Genomic DNA, 19,313 nt, shown 5'->3' with positions numbered 1-19,313 from the left:
TCGCCCTCTCTCTGTCGCTCGCCCTCTGTCGCTCGCTCGCCCTCTGTCGCTCGCTCGCCCTCTGTCGCTCGCTCGCCCTCTGTCGCTCTCTCTCTGTCGCTCGCCCTCTGTCGCTCGCTCGCCCTCTGTCGCTCGCCCTCTGTCGCTCGCTCGCCCTCTGTCGCTCGCTCTCGCTCTGTCGCTCGCTCTCTCTTTGTCGCTCGCTCTGTCGCTCGCTCTCTCTCTGTCGCTCTCTCTGTCGCTCTCTCGCTCTCTGTCGCTCTCTGTCGCTCTCTGTCGCTCGCTCGCTCTCTGTCGCTCGCTCGCTCTCTGTCGCTCGCTCGCTCTCTGTCGCTCACTCTCTCTCTGTCGCTCTCTCTGTCGCTCGCTCTCTCTGTCGCTCGCTCTCTCTGTCGCTCTCTCTGTCGCTCGCTCTCTCTCTGTCGCTCTCTCTGTCGCTCGCTCTCTTTTTGTCTCTTTATCTCCTCCCCCCGTAGAAGAAGCCAGCGCGGCGGCGCTATGAGAACTATGGGATGTATTCGGATGATGATGCTAACAGTGATGCGTCCAGCGCCTGCTCAGAGCGCTCCTACAGCTCCAGGAACGGAGGAGCCATCCCTACGTACATGAGACAGACTGAGGACGTGGCCGAGGTCAGAAACAACACAGATTTTGGATTAGTCATTGATGACACCATATGCAAATAACACCAAGCGTTATTTCAATCACTTCAGTTCACATATTCCCCCATGCCTTGTGTGGGTTCCTGGCTGAAGATTCAATACTTCGTCATTTTAAGATTACAATTATTCATCAATTGTACACAGTCAAAATGTTACTGTTCTTTATCTGAACCCTCTGAAAGAGACATACAGGTTGGATCAGGGGCCTGCCACACTGGCCGCCTTAGAGCAGTTGTTGTGGGGGTTAAGTGCATTGCTCAAAGGCACAACAGCATCTAGGATTTGATACCAGCAACCCTCTGGTTGCCGGCTCACTTCCCGGCAGATTTTTTTACCATCAGACCCGGGATTTGAACTGGCAAACCTTTGGTTGCTGGCTTGCTTCTCTAACCGCTAAGCTACCTGCCGCCCAGTCTAAAAGTCCTTTAACCCTTTGTGTCCCAGGTGTTGAACCGCTGTGCCAGTGCCAACTGGTCGGAGAGGAAGGAGGGGCTTCTGGGTCTACAGGCTCTACTGAAGAACCAACGCACCCTCAGGTCAGCCTATCACAACGCTCCGTTTCACCTGGCAGCCTTTCAGGAACTATTCAAACAGAGACGCTGTTTATCTGATGCAGTGCATGCTACCATCGGTGTATTCACCTTTGTATAATTGTGTGTGTCTACAGTCGTGTGGAGTTGAAGAGGTTGTGTGAGATCTTCACCAGGATGTTTGCAGACCCCCACAGTAAGGTATGGATGCATGCACAGCTACCACACACCTGTGTGTACACACACACACACACACACACACAATCCACTGACACCTTAAACACATACAGTATATATACACACACACCTGTGTATACACACACACACACACACAATCCACTGACACCTTAAACACATACAGTATATATACACACACACCTGTGTATACACACACACACATACACACACACAATCCACTGACACCTTAAACACATACAGTATATATACACACACACCTGTGTATACACACACACACATACACACACACAATCCACTGACACCTTAAACACATACAGTATATATACACACACACATACACACACACAATCCACTGACACCTTAAACACATACAGTGTATATACACACACACACACACACACACAATCCACTGACACCTTAAACACATACAGTATATACACACACACCTGTGTTTATATTGGGTACCGGATTCTGCCGAAACGACACTTAGGAAACTAGGTTCTGCAAACACACATTTATTCTCACACACGGAAACATAAATACACAGACATACTGAGACTCATAATCAGATAAAACGTAATGCACAGACACACACACAGACACACACACAGGCATGTGCTGCGTTAGGTGGTATCTGACTGGTTTCTAACGGCATGCTACACCTGAGTCTGCGTGTGACCTCACACTCTCCGCTGGCCCATGGGATTGCTCTCTCACTGTTCGTTAGCCAATCTGCTGGTTGTGCTCACCGCGTTCACTGCAACTCCTTCCCTCTTCTTCCCCTGCGTGGTCTATATAAGATTACACTGACCACACACACACGCCATTTTTGCAGCACCCCCCCTTCCCCCGCCTCTTTCTTTCTTACTAACTCCGCCCGCTACGGTTCCCCCGCTCCCCTCTAACGCCACTCCCCATCCCCTCCTTCTGCCGGCATTTGGAGTGTCTCCCCCACCCGCTCCCTGTACACCACTTAGTGTGCTCCCCTGACGCCCCAACCCCTCGTCCCGCCCCTCGTCTGACGGTACCGGTTGTGACTTTCAGCGAGAATCCGGATCTAGGGTCTATGGAACGGCAGAATCCGGTATAAGCTCAGCCTCCTTCAAGGTACACCTCACTGTCACTCTCTCTTTCTCTTTCTCTCCTTCTCTGCTGTGTGTAGAGACAGAGGAACTCTTATAAGAACCACTCCTGGTTCGTATAAGAGGGCTGTAGTCCTTGTCTTCACAGTGTACCACATTGATATTAATGCACAATACCACCTGTTTCAGTTCAGAGGTACTCTGACTTCAGTCCAAGTCGGGAAGCACCTTGTGTGCACTGCACACACATCTGTGCGCGCATGTGATGAGAGGGTGGGTGGGTGGGTACGCATGAGTGTGTGTGTTAGGGTGACCACATTTAAAATACCCAAATGCAGGATGATTTTGCGGGACAGTGTAGACTACGTCATTTTGTTGCACTGAACGAGCTCATTTAAGCACACCATCCGTGCCAAGTCTTTCTCCTCACACTAACTTTGGTGATGCAGAAAGGAGAGACCACGTGTGGCTGTTTTATGAAAATCTGGGAATATTTGGCCAAGAATACATTTCTGGTTGGTCTCGGAATGTAAAACAGTTGGGAATTAAGACTTCTTTTTTTTTTAAACGGGATTGAGTGAAGAAGCAGCAAATATGTTTAATGAGAAACTAATGAGCATGGAGACCTTATCTTTCAGTCTAATACGGCTGTTTACTTATGGTTGTATCTCTTAATCAGAAGCGAGATTTTTGTAAGTAGTGAAGCGTAACTGTCCTCCAGGTTTAACTGGAATTTGGCCCGAAATGATTTGAAAAATGTCATTGATTTATGATTTTATTTTAATTTAACCTTTTAACTAGGCAAATAAGTAAAGAACAAATTCTTATTTACAATGACGGCCTAGCAAAAGGACTCTGCGGGGAAGGGGGATTAAAAAAAGTCGTTAGCTGTAGCGAACTGGAAAGAGGAGCGACCCTGGGATGTGTGTGCTTTGGGGACCTTTAACAGAATGTGACTGGCAGAACTGGTGTTGAATGTGCAGGATGAGGGCTGCAGTAGATATATCTCAGATGGGGGGAGTGAGGCCTAAGAGGGTTTTATAAATAAGTATCAACCAGTGGGTTTTGCGACGGGTATATAGAGATGACAACCAAGTCTAGATTTAACTTTAGCCTGCAGCTTTGATATGTGCTGAGAGAAGGACAGTGTACCGTCTAGCCATACTCCCAAGTACTTGTACGAGGTGACTACCTCAAGTTCTAAACCCTCAGAGGTCGTAATCACACCTGTGGGGAGAGGACCATTCTTCTTACCAAACCACATGACCTTTGTTTTGGAGGTGTTCAGAACAAGGTAAAGGGTAGAGAAAGCTTGCTGGACACTAAGAAAGCTTTGTAGAGCTTTTAACACAAAATCCCGGGAGGGGCCAGCTGAGTATTAGACTGTATCATCTGTAAATGGATGTGAGAGCTTCCTACTGTCTGAGCTATGTTGTTGATGTAAATTGAGAAGAACATGGGGCCTAGGATTGAGCCTTGGGGTACTCCCTTGGTGACAGGCAGTGGCTGAGACAGCAGATTTTCTGACTTTATACACTGCACTCTTTGAGAGGAGGTAGTTAGCAAACCAGGCCAAAGACCCCTCAGAGACACTTTTGATAAACAGGGCAAAATAGAAATAGGCCTATAACAATTAGGATCAGCTTGATCTCCCCCTTTAAATAAGGGACGAACCGTGGCTGCCTTCCAAGCAATGGGAAGAGAGGTTAAAAGGTCGGCCATAGGCTTGGCGATGCTGGGGGCAGCAACCTTAAAGAAGAAAGGGTCTAAATCATCTGACCCAGAGGGTTTTTTGGGGGTCAAGTTTCAGGAGCTCTTTTAGCACCTCGGACTCAGTGACTGCCTGCAGGGAGAAACTTTGTAACGGGGCAGGGCAAAAAGAGGGAGAAGCATCGAGGATAGTTGCATTAGAAGGGGTGGGAGATGAGGAAATGTTGGACGGGCAAGGAGGCATGGCTGAGACAAATAGGAATCCTGACTTAATGAAGTGGTGATTAAAGAGCTCAGCCATGTGCTTCTTGTCAGTAAAAACCACATCGTCAACATAAAGAAACAAACATAGGCAGCTGTGAGGAGGAGGATTTATTCTCCAGGTCTTTAACCGTTTTCCAGAACTTCTTGGGGTTAAACCCACAGAGAGAGAACTGCTCCTTAAAGTAACTAAGTTTGGCCTTCCGGATAGCCTGAGTGCACTTATTTCTCATTTGCCTGAACGATAGCCAGTCAGCCTGAGTATGTGTGTGCCGAGCCTTTCGCCAAATCCAATTCTTGAGATGGAGTAACTCTGCAAGATCACGGTTAAACCAGGGGCTGAACGCGTTTTTAATTCAAATTTTCTTTATGGGGGTGTGTTTGTTAACAATACCACTGAAAATATCAAATAATGACATTGGCATTGGCCTACGTCTCGTTTTGCACTGCACAGAATATCAGATCTCAACAACGATAGGAGAAGTGTTTAACATCACCAGTACCACATCCTTTTAATATATAGGCCTGTCTTTTCATAAGGACAACGTGACTGCAAGAGACCGGTTGGAATGTCTGACTGAAATACTGGACAAATCGAACATTTGTGGTGATTGAATTTGTTGATTAAATACGGGACGTGATTGTTTGGTTGAGGGACAAAGGGACAAAATGCGGGTCTGTCCCTCACAATCCGGGACATGTGGTCACCCTAGTGTGTGTGTGTGTGTGTGTGTGTGTGTGTGTGTGCTTCCCAGGATGCTAACTGTTGTATGTTTCTCTCTCCTCCATGCCTCTCCTCTGGAACTCTCTGTAGAGAGTAAGTCTAGACAACGTTTATTTTACGTTCAATTAACGTTTGATTAACGCTTGTGTGGTTGTGACACTAACCTGTTACTCTGATTGGAGACTAATCTTGAATTCATTGATTAATCTGGCGAGTGGTAATCTGACTGGGTGGCTAATTTAATGGTTTCCAAGGCAACCACAGACTCACTCACTAACCGACCCGGTGATGTCACAGCTCACAGCTGTGACATCACTATGACATCATGACGCCCTATGATTGGTGTCTGAGTCCCTGCTGTTTTGCAGGTGACAGCCAATCAGCATGTGTGTTTAGTGAATACTGAATATTGATTGTGTATTGGTAAAACATAATTCTGCTTGCTGCACGCTGATTAGAGTGAGTGGTTGATTGGTTAATTGATAAGTGAATGGAGTTGCTTCCCTCAGCCTATCCCATAGTATCCATAGTACCTGTGTGTCTCACTCATGTTTGTGTGCATGAACATGTTCCTCTGTCTCTTCTAAGTGTGTGTTTATACAATGTGTCTAACCCATGTCCCCTGTCTCTCCCAAGGTGTTCAGTATGTTCTTAGAGACCCTAGTGGACTTTGTCCTGGTGCATAGAGAAGACCTGCAGGACTGGCTGTTTGTCCTGCTCACCCAGCTGCTGAAGAAGATGGGAGCTGACCTACTGGGATCAGTACAGGCCAAGGTCCAGAGAGCACTGGACATCACACGGTCAGTGGGTGTGTGTGTGTGTGTGTGTGTGTGTGTGTGTGTGTGTGTGTGTGTGTGTGTGTGTGTGTGTGTGTAAATATTTGTATGAACATAACAGGCAGGATATAACCCCACCCACTTTGCCAAAGCACAGCCCCCACACCACTAGAGGGATATCTTTAACCACCAACTTAACATCCTGAGACAACGCCGAGAAAAGCCCACAAAGATCTCCCCCACTGCACAAACCCAAGGTGGGGCGCCAACCCAGACAGGAAGATCACGTCAGTGGCTCAACCCACTCAAGTGACGCACCCCTCCTAGGGACGGCATGGAAGAGCACCAGTAAGCCAGTGACTCAACCCCCGTAATAGGGTTAGAGGCAGAGAATCCCAGTGGAGAGAGAGGAACCAGCCAGGCAGAGACAGCAAAGGTGGTTCGTTGCTCCAGTGCCTTTCCATTCACCTTCACACTCCTGGTCCAGTCTTCAATAAAGACTTAAAGGTTGAGACCGAGTCTACGTCTCTCACATGGGTAGGCAGACCATTCCATAAAAATGGAGCTCTATAGGAGAAAGCCCTGCCTCCAGCTGTTTGCTTAGAAATTCTATGGACAGTAAGGAGGCCTGCGTCTTGTGTCGGTATGTACGGCAGGACCAAATCGGAAAGATAGGTAGGAGCAAGCCCATGTAATGCTTTGTAGGTTAGCAGTAAAACCTTGAAATCAGCCCTTGCCTTAACAGGAAGCCAGTGTAGGGAGGCTAGCACTGGAGTAATATGATCACATTTTTTGGTTCTAGTCAAGAATCTAGCAGCCGTGTTTAGCACTAACTGAAGTTTATTCAGTGCTTTATCCGGGTAGCCGGAGAGTAGAGCATTGCAGTAGTCTAACCTAGAAGTGACAAAAGCGTGGATACATTTTTCTGCATCATTTTTGGACAGAAGGTTTCTGATTTTTTGCAATGTTACGTAGAAGGAAAAAAGCTGTCCTTGAAACAGTCTTGATATGTTCTTCAAAAGAGAGATCAGGGTCCAGAGTAACGCCGAGGTCCTTCACAGTTTTATTTGAGACAACTATACAACCATCAATATATAACGTGTGTGTCTGTAGTATGTGTGTCTGTATAACGTGTGTGTCTGTAGTATGTGTGTATATATAACGTGTGTGTCTGTAGTATGTGTGTATATATAACGTGTGTGTCTGTAGTGTATGTGTGTATATATAACGTGTGTGTCTGTAGTATGTGTGTGTATATATAACGTGTGTGTCTGTAGTATGTGTGTGTATATATAACGTGTGTGTCTGTAGTATGTGTGTATATATAACGTGTGTGTCTGTAGTATGTGTGTGTGTCTGTAGTATGTGTGTATATATATATACAGTGTGTGTTCTGGTAGGATGTGTGTGTATATATAACGTGTGTGTCTGTAGTATGTGTGTATATATAACGTGTGTGTCTGTAGTATGTGTGTATATATAACATGTGTGTCTGTAGTATGTGTGTATATATATAACGTGTGTGTCTGTAGTATGTGTGTATATATATAACGTGTGTCTGTAGTATGTGTGTGTATATATAACGTGTGTCTGTAGTATGTGTGTGTATATATAACGTGTGTGTCTGTAGTATGTGCGTATATATAACGTGTGTGTCTGTAGTATGTGTGTGTATATATAACGTGTGTGTCTGTAGTATGTGTGTGTATATAACGTGTGTGTCTGTAGTATGTGTGTATGTATAACGTGTGTGTCTGTAGTGTATGTGTGTATATATAACGTGTGTGTCTGTAGTATGTGTGTGTATATATAACGTGTGTGTATATATAACGTGTGTGTCTGTAGTATGTGTGTGTGTATATATATAACGTGTGTGTCTGTAGTATGTATGTGTGTATATATATAACGTGTGTGTCTGTAGTATGTGTGTATATATATAACGTGTGTGTCTGTAGTAGGTGTGTGTGTCTGTAGTATGTGTGTATATATATAACGTGTGTGTCTGTAGTATGTGTGTGTATATATAACGTGTGTGTCTGTAGTATGTGTGTGTATATATAACGTGTGTGTCTGTAGTAGGTGTGTGTGTCTGTAGTATGTGTGTATATATATAACGTGTGTGTCTGTAGTATGTGTGTGTATATATAACGTGTGTGTCTGTAGTATGTGTGTGTATATATAATGTGTGTGTCTGTAGTATGTGTGTATATATAACGTGTGTGTCTGTAGTATGTGTGTGTATATATAACGTGTGTGTCTGTAGTATGTGTGTATATATAACGTGTGTGTCTGTAGTATGTGTGTCTGTATAACGTGTGTGTCTGTAGTATGTGTATATATAACGTGTGTGTCTGTAGTATGTGTGTGTGTATATAACGTGTGTTTATATAACATGTGTGCGTGTCTTTAATATGTGTACAGTGGCAAGAAAAAGTATGTGTACCCTTTGAAATTACCTGGATTTCTGCATAAATTAGTAATAGTAACATAAATTTGATCTGATCTTCATCTAAGTCACAACAATAGACAAACACAGTGTGCTTAAACTAATAACACACAAATGATTGTATTTTTCTGAGGTTGAGGTTAAGAAGAATCCTAGCGTGTCAGCTAAAGACTTACAGAAATCTCTGGAACATGCTAACATCTCTGTTGACGAGTACGATACGTAAAACACTAAACAACAATGGTGTTCATGGGAGGACACCACGGAAGAAGCCACTGCTGTCCCAAAAAAAACATTGCTGCACGTCTGAAGTTTGCAAAAGAGCACCTGGATGTTCCACAGCGCTACTGGCTAAATATTCTGTGGACAGATGAAACTAAAGGAACATACAACACTGTGTGGAGAAAAAAAGGCACAGCACACCAACGTCAAAACCTCATCCCAACTGTAAAGTATGGTGGAGGGAGCATCATGGTTTGGGCTGCTTTGCTGCCTCAGGGCCTGGATCGCTTGCTATCATCAACGGAAAAATGAATTCCCAAGTTTATCAAGACATTTTGCATGAGAATGTAAGGCTGTCTGTCTGCCAATAGAAGCTCAACAGAAGTTGGGTGATGCAACAGGACAACGACCCAAAACACAAGTAAATCGACAGCAGAATGGCTTCAACAGAAGAAAATACGCTTTCTGGAGTGGCCCAGTCAGAGTCCTGACCTCAACCTGATTTAAAATGCTGTGGCATGACCTCGAAAGCGGTTCACACCAGACATCCCAAGCATATTGCTGAACTGAAACAGTTTTGTAAAGAGGAATGGTCCAAAATTCCTCCTGACCGTTGTGCAGGTCTGATCCCCAACTACAGAAGGTAGTTATTGGAGGTTATTGCTGCCAAAAGAGGGTTTTCCCACCCTGCACTGTGAATGTTTACACGGTGTGTTCAATAAAGACATGAAAACATGTAATTGTGTGTTTTTAGTTTAAGCAGACTGTGTTTGACTTAGATGAAGAGCAGATCAGATTTTATGAACAATTTATGCAGAAATCCAGGTAATGTGGCTCAGTTAGTAGAGCATGGTGTTTGCAACGCCAGCATGGTGTGTGCAACGCCAGGGTTGTGGGTTCGATTCCCACGGGGGGGGAAAAATGCATGAAATGTATGCATTCACTACTGTAAGTCGCTCTGGATAAGAGCGTCTGCTAAATTACTCAAATGTAAATGTAAAAATGTAATTCCAAAGGGTTCACATACTTTTTCTTGCAACTGTATATATAACGTGTGTGTGTGTGTGTGTGTGTGTGTGTGTGTGTGTGTGTAATATGTGTGTATATATAACGTGTGGGTGTGTGTCTGTAATATATATGTGTGTATGTATGTGTGTATATATAACTTGTTTGTAATATGTGTGTATATATAACACATGTGTGTCTGTATTATGTGTATATATATATATACATGTGCATAATATCTCCCCTACAGAGAGTCTTTCCCCAACGACCTCCAGTTCACTATCCTCATGAGGTTCACTGTGGACCAGACTCAGACACCCAACCTCAAGGTACACAGCTGTCTGTCTGTCTGTCTGGGGGGGTAGATGTGTGTGTGTGTGTATGAAGAAAGAGATGGACGGAGTGGGGAGAGTAAAGGGATGTAGGGAGGGTTGAAAGGCAGGGACAGCCTCTCCGTCGCCAGACTCACCTACTGTCTCAGCAACCACGGTAACTATTGTATCAGTAACCATGGTAACCACTTTTCTGATATCATGGCTGTTTAACACTGGCTCCGCTCCCTACCCACCTGATCCCTGGACTCTGATTGGATAGCGACTGATATGCCTCCAATTAAACCCGCCAACCACTGGCTTTGCTCTCTGCAGTCTGAGCCCGCCTCACCTCCCCTTCCTCGCTGCCTCTCTCTATCCTCTCCCCTCCCCTTCCTCGCTGCCTCTGTCTATCCTCTCACCTCCCCTTCCTCGCTGCCTCTCTCTATCCTCTCCCCTCCCCTTCCTCGCTGCCTCTCTCTATCCTCTCCCCTCCCCTTCCTCGCTGCCTCTCTCTATCCTCTCCCCTCCCCTTCCTCGCTGCCTCTCTCTATCCTCTCCCCTCCCCTTCCTCGCTGCCTCTGTCTATCCTCTCACCTCCCCTTCCTCGCTGCCTCTGTCTATCCTCTCCCCTCCCCTTCCTCGCTGCCTCTCTCTATCCTCTCCCCTCCCCTTCCTCGCTGCCTCTCTCTATCCTCTCCCCTCCCCTTCCTCGCTGCCTCTCTCTATCCTCTCCCCTCCCCTTCCTCGCTGCCTCTCTCTCTCCTCTCCCCTCCCCTTCCTCGCTGCCTCTCTCTATCCTCTCCCCTCCCCTTCCTCGCTGCCTCTCTCTATCCTCTCCCCTCCCCTTCCTCGCTGCCTCTCTCTATCCTCTCCCCTCCCCTTCCTCGCTGCCTCTCTCTATCCTCTCCCCTCCCCTTCCTCGCTGCCTCTCTCTATCCTCTCCCCTCCCCTTCCTCGCTGCCTCTCTCTATCCTCTCACCTCCCTTTCCTCCATCTTCTCACTTTGTATTTCCCTTTATACACTTGTTCACTCGCTCCCTTTCCTCTCCCCTTCCCCCTCCCCTCCCCACCTCCCTCCTTCATTTTCATTACCTCACCTTCCCTTGCTATGCTTTTCCTTCTCATTTTCTTATGTCATTTTCACTCCTCTCATCCCTGTCCCCGTGTGTGTCCATCTGTCTGTCTTGCCTCCTCTCTCCCTCCCCTACATCCTCTTCCTCCCTCCCCATCTCCCCTTCCTCCCCTCACCTACCTTCTCCTCTAACCTCTCCTCTCTCTCCCCCTACCTTTCTCCCACTTCCCCTCTCCCCCTTCCTCTCTCCTCCCTCTCGCTCTCGCTCCCTCTCCCTCCGTCCTCTCTCTCTAAGCCTGTGGGGAGGAGGGGAACGTGTTGTGGGCGGCGCAACATTAAATTGATTCCCCCTGCTTCAAGAACCATGCGGCGCGATGTTAAATTGCTCCCCCCTGCCACGAGAGCCCCCAGGGGGCACCACGCCTGCTGCTCTCTGAACGAGCAGGTCTCAGCCTGGAACCAATCTTCCCAGGTCAGTGCGCTCAGGGGGGAGCATTTTTATGACGCGCACACTGATGAGCAGGCGGTCGGTCGATGAAGTGTTTTGAATAGAGGTAGAGAGACTGAGAGATGGAGGGACTTTTTTTAAAGGAATGAAAATATTGTAAAAGAGAAACTGTGAGAACGAAGAACGAATGTAAATGGTGGCTGTTTTTCCTTTAGTTTTCATTTGTCTTTTAGTTTCTCCCCCCCTCAGCCTCCCTCCATGATAGCTGCCTGACTACAAGTGTGAAGGAGACTAGCATCTTACTGCACCTTCTTTGTTGTTGCGGATGTTTACGTTGCAGAGTAGTCTCTAAATAGAACTAGTTTCAGCTCAGAGTTAGGAAACTCCTGGGATGATCCATGAACCACACAGACAGAAAATGTGTGTGTGTATGAGTGGGCTGTCTACCCTTTTATACTAAGAGTGTGTGTGTGTATGAGTGGGCTGTCTAACCTTTTATACTAAGAGTGTGTGTGTGTATGAGTGGGCTGTCTAACCTTTTATACTAAGAATGTGTGTGTGTATGAGTGGGCTGTCTAACCTTTTATACTAAGAATGTGTGTGTGTATGAGTGGGCTGTCTAACCTTTTATACTAAGAATGTGTGTGTGTATGAGTGGGCTGTCTAACCTTTTATACTAAGAATGTGTGTGTGTATGAGTGGGCTGTCTAACCTTTTATACTAAGAATGTGTGTGTGTATGAGTGGGCTGTCTAACCTTTTATACTAAGAATGTGTGTGTGTATGAGTGGGCTGTCTAACCTTTTATACTAAGAGTGTGTGTGTGTATGAGTGGGCTGTCTAACCTTTTATACTAAGAATGTGTGTGTGTATGAGTGGGCTGTCTAACCTTTTATACTAAGAATGTGTGTGTGTATGAGTGGGCTGTCTAACCTTTTATACTAAGAATGTGTGTGTGTATGAGTGGGCTGTCTAACCTTTTATACTAAGAATGTGTGTGTGTATGAGTGGGCTGTCTAACCTTTTATACTAAGAATGTGTGTGTGTATGAGTGGGCTGTCTAACCTTTTATACTAAGAATGTGTGTGTGTATGAGTGGGCTGTCTACCCTTTTATACTAAGAATGTGTGTGTGTATGAGTGGGCTGTCTAACCTTTTATACTAAGAATGTGTGTGTGTATGAGTGGGCTGTCTACCCTTTTATACTAAGAATGTGTGTGTGTATGAGTGGGCTGTCTAACCTTTTATACTAAGAATGTGTGTGTGTATGAGTGGGCTGTCTACCCTTTTATACTAAGAATGTGTGTGTGTATGAGTGGGCTGTCTAACCTTTTATACTAAGAATGTGTGTGTGTATGAGTGGGCTGTCTAACCTTTTATACTAAGAGTGTGTGTGTGTATGAGTGGGCTGTCTAACCTTTTATCCTACGACTGTGTGTGTTTCCAGGTGAAGGTGGCTGTTCTGAAGTACATTGAGACCTTGACCCTGCAGATGGAGCCTCAGGACTTTGTGAACTCCAGTGAGACACGCCTGGCTGTGTCTCGCATCATCACCTGGACCACAGAGCCCAAAAGCTCAGATGTCAGAAAGGTACCTTACAGACATTTCTGTATGCTGCAATTTGTTGATTTATGGTTGACGCGAACTTTGATTGGTTTCTGATGTGTGTGTGTTCCAGGCTGCCCAGTCGGTGTTGATCTCGTTGTTCCAGTTGAACACTCCAGAGTTCACCATGCTGCTGGCAGCTCTGCCCAAGACCTTCCAGGATGGCGCCACCAAACTGCTACAGAACCACCTGCGGAACACAGGCAATGCTGCACAGGTAACGACACCTGGCCTTGGCCGTACCCCTCCCAGCAGGTAACGACACCTGGCCTTGGCCGTACCCCTCCCAGCAGGTAACGACACCTGGCCTTGGCCGTACCCCTCCCAGCAGGTAACGACACCTGGCCTTGGCTGTACCCCTCCCAGCAGGTAACGACACCTGGCCTTGGCTGTACCCCTCCCAGCAGGTAACGACACCTGGCCTTGGCTGTACCCCTCCCAGCAGGTAACGATACCTGGCCTTGGCTGTACCCCTCCCAGCAGGTAACGACACCTGGCCTTGGCTGTACCCCTCCCAGCAGGTAACGACACCTGGCCTTGGCTGTACCCCTCCCAGCAGGTAACGACACCTGGCCTTGGCTGTACCCCTCCCAGCCTGGCCCGATGAAGGATCTTAGGAGTTGGGAAACTAAAAGGTCCTAGCATGTACTTGATGCTATTATGTGTTACTCTCTTCCCCAGGCCCCGGTGGGAAGCCCTCTGACACGCCACACCCCCCGCTCTCCTGCCAGCTGGTCCAGCCCCCTCACCTCTCCTACCAACACATCACAGAACACATCCTCACCCAGGTAACATACACACACCTCCCAATGTACACGCACAGACCTCAGAACACACCCAGGTTACATACACAGACCTCAGAACACACCCAGGTTACACGCACAGACCTCAGAACACACCCAGATTACATACACAGACCTCAGAACACACCCAGGTTACATGCACAGACCTCAGAACACACCCAGATTACATACACAGACCTCAGAACACACCCAGGTTACATGCACAGACCTCAGAACACACCCAGGTTACATGCACAGACCTCAGAACACACCCAGGTTACATACACACACCTCAGAACACACCCAGGTTACATACACACACCTCAGAACACACCCAGGTTACATGCACAGACCTCAGAACACACCCAGGTTACACGCACAGACCTCAGAACACACCCAGGTTACACGCACAGACCTCAGAACACACCCAGGTTACACACACAGACCTCAGAACACACCCAGGTTACACGCACAGACCTCAGAACACACCCAGGTTACACGCACAGACCTCAGAACACACCCAGGTTACACGCACAGACCTCAGAACACACCCAGGTTACACGCACAGACCTCAGAACACACCCAGGTTACACGCACAGACCTCAGAACACACCCAGGTTACACACACAGACCTCAGAACACACCCAGGTTACATACACAGACCTCAGAACACACCCAGGTTACATACACAGACCTCAGAACACACCCAGGTTACATACACAGACCTCAGAACACACCCAGGTTACACACACAGACCTCAGAACACACCCAGGTTACACACACAGACCTCAGAACACACCCAGGTTACATACACAGACCTCAGAACACACCCAGGTTACACGCACAGACCTCAGAACACACCCAGGTTACACACACAGACCTCAGAACACACCCAGGTTACATACACAGACCTCAGAACACACCCAGGTTACATACACAGACCTCAGAACACAGTCATATAATGTTGACCTATTGTGATGGTAATATGACTGATGTGTTGTTGTGTGCAGTGCATTTGACTACGACACAGAGAACATGAACTCAGAGGACATCTACAGTAGTCTGAGAGGAGTTACAGAGGCCATCCAGAACTTCTCCGTCCGTAGCCAGGAAGACATGAACGAACCAGTCAGACGGAGGGAAGGAGAGGAGGTGGGGAGAGAGTGTGTGTGTGTAGAACCGACATTATGGGATGTGTCTTAGAAATGATTATATATATAGTCAGGTGGATTCTGGGGGGTTGTCTTCACACACACACACAATGTTCCTGAGAACAGATATGTCCTGCCACTCCCCTTGTGTGTGTGTGTGAGACACTGAACCCCATAACCTTCTGACCCAAACTGTTATCGTACTGTCTGGGGTCAAAGCATCTCATCCCTATCTAACAAAATGGATTTCACCGGAAATAGCTTTTTTATCTGGTGGGTGTAAGCTAATATCAGGGAAAAAATACCACATTCAGTATTTTTACAGGTTAAAATACACTACATGACAAAAAGTATGTGGACACCTGCTCGTGGAACATCTCATTCCATAATCATGGGCATTAATATGGAGTTGGTCTCCTCTTTACTGCTATAACAGCCTCCACTCTTCTGGGAAGGCTTTCCACTAGATGTTGGAACATTGCTGCAGAGACTTGCTACCATTCAGCCATAAGAGCATTAGTGAGGTTGAGCACTGATGTTGGGCGATTAGGCCTGGCTCGCAGTCAGCGTTCCAATTCATCCCAAAGGTGTTCGATGGGGTTGAGGTCAGGGCTCTGAATAGGCCAGTCAAATTCTTCCACACTGATCTCAACAAATCATTTCTGTATGGACCTCGCTTTATGCACGGGGCATTGTCATACTGAAACAGGAAAGGGCCTTCACCAAACTGTTACCAGAAAGTTGGAAGCACCGAATCATCTAGAATTTCATTGTATGCTGTAGCGTTAAAATTTCCCTTCACTGGAACTAAGGGGCCTAGCCTGAACCATGAAAAACAGTCCCAGACCATTATTCCTCCTCCACCAAACTTTACAGTTGGCACTATGCATTGGGGCAGGAAGCATTCTCCTGGCATCCGCTAAACACAGATTTGTCCTCTGGACTGCCAGATGGTGAAGCGTGATTCATCACTCCAGAGAACGCATTTCCACTGCTCCAGAGTCCAATAGCAGCTTTACACCACTCCAGCTGACGCTTGGCATTGTGCATGGTGATCTTAGGCTGCTCGGCCATGGAAACCCATTTCATTAAGCTCCTGAAAAAACAGTTATTGGGCTGACGTTGGTTCTAGAGGCAGTTGGGAACTCAGGAGTGAATGTTGCAACCGAGGACAGATGATTTTTACGCACTTCAGCACTCGGCGGTCCCGTTCTGTGAGCTTGTGTGGCTTCCCACTTCGCGGCTGAGTCGTTGTTGCTCCTAGATGTTTCCACTTCACAATAACAACACTTACAGTTGACCGGGGCAGCTCTAGCAGGGCAGAAATCTGACGAACTGACTTGTTGGAAAGGTGGCATCCTATGACAGTGCCACGTTGAAAGTCACTGAGCTCTTAAGGCCATTCTACTGCCAATGTTTGTCTATGGAGATCGCATGACTGTGTGCTCGATTTTATATACCCGTCAGCAATGGGTGTGTTTGAAATAGCTGAATCCACTAAATTGAAGGGGTGTCCACATACTTGTGTATATATAGTGTAGGTTGTGATGGGAGTATCGTACGTGTGTGTCCGAGTGCGTACAGTATTTGAGATGTTATTCATTATGACACCTCTCTCCATGGTATGTTCCAAGGAAGGGCTATGTCCAAGCTGACATTTCCTCTAGAGGTCAGTCTGAAACCTGACCCGCCCACCCATCCTCAACCTGCCAATCAGAGCTCAACTGACTCCGTCACCTGCCTATCACCTGACCTGTCAGGGGGTTTTCTGGTTTGAGTGAAAATATTAACAGGAACTGTAACAGATCTCATATCTCTCCTCATTCCATCCACAGAATGATCAAAACCCTAACCTAACCCACACATACCACTGTGTGTGTGTGTGCATGCAATGACAGCACTTGACAGCGCTTACATTTCTGTCTGTCTGTCTGAATCCTACCACCGTGTGTGTGTCTCCCCCTCCCTCAGGGTGGTAGTGCTGGTGCTGACCAGGTGGATGGAGGTCGTACAGCTCTGGACAACAAGACGTCTCTCCTCAACACCCCCCTGCTCTCCTCTTCTCCCCGGGGGTCCCGTGACCCCTTCACTGACTCCCCCTTCAAACACAGCGTCATAGATACTTCACTAGACGAATCAGACCAGCAAACTGACGGTACACACAAACACACATACAATACCAGTCAAAAGTTTGGACACACCTACTCATTCCAGGGTTTTTCTTTATTTTACAATTTTGTACTTTGTAGAATAATAGTAAAGACATCAAAACTATGAAATAACACATGGAATCATCTAGTAACCAAACAAGTGTTTAACAAATCCAAATATATTTGAGATTCTTCAAAGTAGCCACCCTTTGCCTTGATGACAGCTTTGCAAACTCTTGGCATTCTCTCAACCAACTTCATGAGGAAGTCACCAGGAAGGCATTTCAATTAACGGGTGTGCCTTGTTAAAAGTTCATTTGTGGAATTTCTTTCCTTCTTAATACGTTTGAGCCAATCAGTTGTGTTGAGACAAGGTAGGGGTGGTATACAGAAGATAGCCCTATTTTGTAAAAGACCAAGTCCATATTATGGCAAGAACAGCTCAAATAAGCAAAGAAAAACGACAGTCCATCATTACTCTAAGACAGGAAGGTCAGTCAATCCGGAAAATGTCAAGAACTTTGAAAGTTTCTTCAAATGCAGTCGCAAAAACCATCAAGCGCTATGATGAAACTTGCTCTCATGAGGACCGTTATAGGAAAGGAAGACCCAGAATTACCTCTTTTGCAGAGGATAAGTTCATTAGAGTTATCAGCCTAAGCGAGGACTCTCAACATCAACTGTTAAGAGGAGACTGTGTGAATCAGACCTTAATGGTGGAATTCCTGCAAAGAAACCACTACTAAAGGACAGCAATAAGAAGAAGAGACTTGCTTGGGCCAAGAAACACGAGCAATGGACATTAGACCGGTGGAAATCTGTCCTTTGGTCTGATGAGTAGAAATTTGAGACATCCGTGTCTTTGTGAGACGCAGAGTAGGTGAACGGATGATCTCCGCATGGGAGGTTACCACTGTGAAGCATGGAGGAGGAGGTGTGATGGTGTTTTACTGGTGACACAGTCAGTGATTTATTTAGAATTCAAAGTACACTTAACCAGCGTGGCTACCACAGCATCCTGCAGCGATACACCATCCAATCTGATTAGTGGGACTTAGTGGGACTATCATTTCTTTTTCAACAGGACAGTGACCCAACACACCTCCAGACTGTGTAAGGGCTATTTGACCAAGGAGAGTGATGGAGTGCTGCATCAGATGACCTGGCCTCCACAATCACCCAACCTCAACCCAATTGAGATGGTTTGGGACGAGTTGAACCGCAGAGGGAAAGAAAAGCAGCCAACAAGTGCTCAGCATATGTGGGAACTCCTTCAAGACTGTTGGAAAAGCAATTCAGGTGAAGCTGGTTGAGAGAATGCCAAGAGTGTACAGCGCTGTCATCAAGGCAAAGAGTGGCTACTTTGAAGAATCTAAAATATATTTTGAGTTGTTTAACACTTTTTTGGCTACTACATGATTCCATATGTGTTATTTCATAGGTTTGATGTCTTCAGTATTATTCTACAATGTAAAAAAAATAGTAAAAATAAAGAAAAACCCTTGAATGAGTAGGTGTCAACTTTTGACTGGTACTCTATATTAATTTACACTAACACACATATGTATTCATATACACTGCTCAAAAAAATAAAGGGAACCCTAAAATAACACATCCTAGATCTGAATGAATGAAATAATCTTATTAAATACTTTTTTCTTTACATAGTTGAATGTGCTGACAACAAAATCACACAAAAATAATCAATGGAAATCCAATTTATCAACCCATGGAGGTCTGGATTTGGAGTCACACTCAACATTAAAGTGGAAAACCACACTACAGGCTGATCCAACTTTGATGTAATGTCCTTAAAACAAGTCAAAATGAAGCTCAGTAGTGTGTGTGGCCTCCACGTGCCTGTATGACCTCCCTACAACGCCTGGGCATGCTCCTGATGAGGTGGCGGATGGTCTCCTGAGGGATCTCCTCCCAGACCTGGACTAAAGCATCTGCCAACTCCTGGACAGTCTGTGGTGCAACGTGGCGTTGTTGGATGGAGCGAGACATGATGTCCCAGATGTGCTCAATTGGATTCAGGTCTGGGGAACGGGCGGGCCAGTCCATAGCATCAATGCCTTCCTCTTGCAGGAACTGCTGACACACTCCAGCCACATGAGGTCTAGCATTTTCTTGCATTAGGAGGAACCCAGGGCCACCAGCATATGGTCTCAC

The 19,313-nt window shown here is 46.4% G+C and overlaps 1 protein-coding gene across 20 annotated transcripts in view; it reads left to right on the top strand.

Moving 5' to 3' along the window:
- Positions 1–19,313, top strand: part of clasp2 (cytoplasmic linker associated protein 2) — a 94,639-nt gene that overhangs the window by 59,123 nt on the left and 16,203 nt on the right. For 18 of the 20 annotated variants that reach the window (XM_029732329.1, XM_029732327.1, XM_029732334.1 and 15 more), the window contains 12 exons: positions 477–632; positions 1,107–1,198; positions 1,330–1,393; positions 2,435–2,497; positions 5,258–5,260; positions 5,804–5,967; positions 9,867–9,945; positions 12,897–13,040; positions 13,129–13,272; positions 13,737–13,843; positions 14,848–14,989; positions 16,960–17,143. In XM_029732329.1, the coding sequence (XP_029588189.1) occupies positions 477–632; positions 1,107–1,198; positions 1,330–1,393; positions 2,435–2,497; positions 5,258–5,260; positions 5,804–5,967; positions 9,867–9,945; positions 12,897–13,040; positions 13,129–13,272; positions 13,737–13,843; positions 14,848–14,989; positions 16,960–17,143 (1,342 nt within the window). The remainder of the gene's footprint in view (positions 1–476; positions 633–1,106; positions 1,199–1,329; positions 1,394–2,434; positions 2,498–5,257; positions 5,261–5,803; positions 5,968–9,866; positions 9,946–12,896; positions 13,041–13,128; positions 13,273–13,736; positions 13,844–14,847; positions 14,990–16,959; positions 17,144–19,313) is intronic. The other 2 variants (XM_029732341.1, XM_029732345.1) reach the window with 1 other exon arrangement.

The sequence above is a fragment of the Salmo trutta genome, chromosome 34 (assembly GCF_901001165.1).
Source record: "Salmo trutta chromosome 34, fSalTru1.1, whole genome shotgun sequence".
In the NCBI taxonomy this organism is placed as follows: domain Eukaryota; kingdom Metazoa; phylum Chordata; class Actinopteri; order Salmoniformes; family Salmonidae; genus Salmo; species Salmo trutta.
This window is presented reverse-complemented; position numbering and strand designations above follow the sequence as displayed.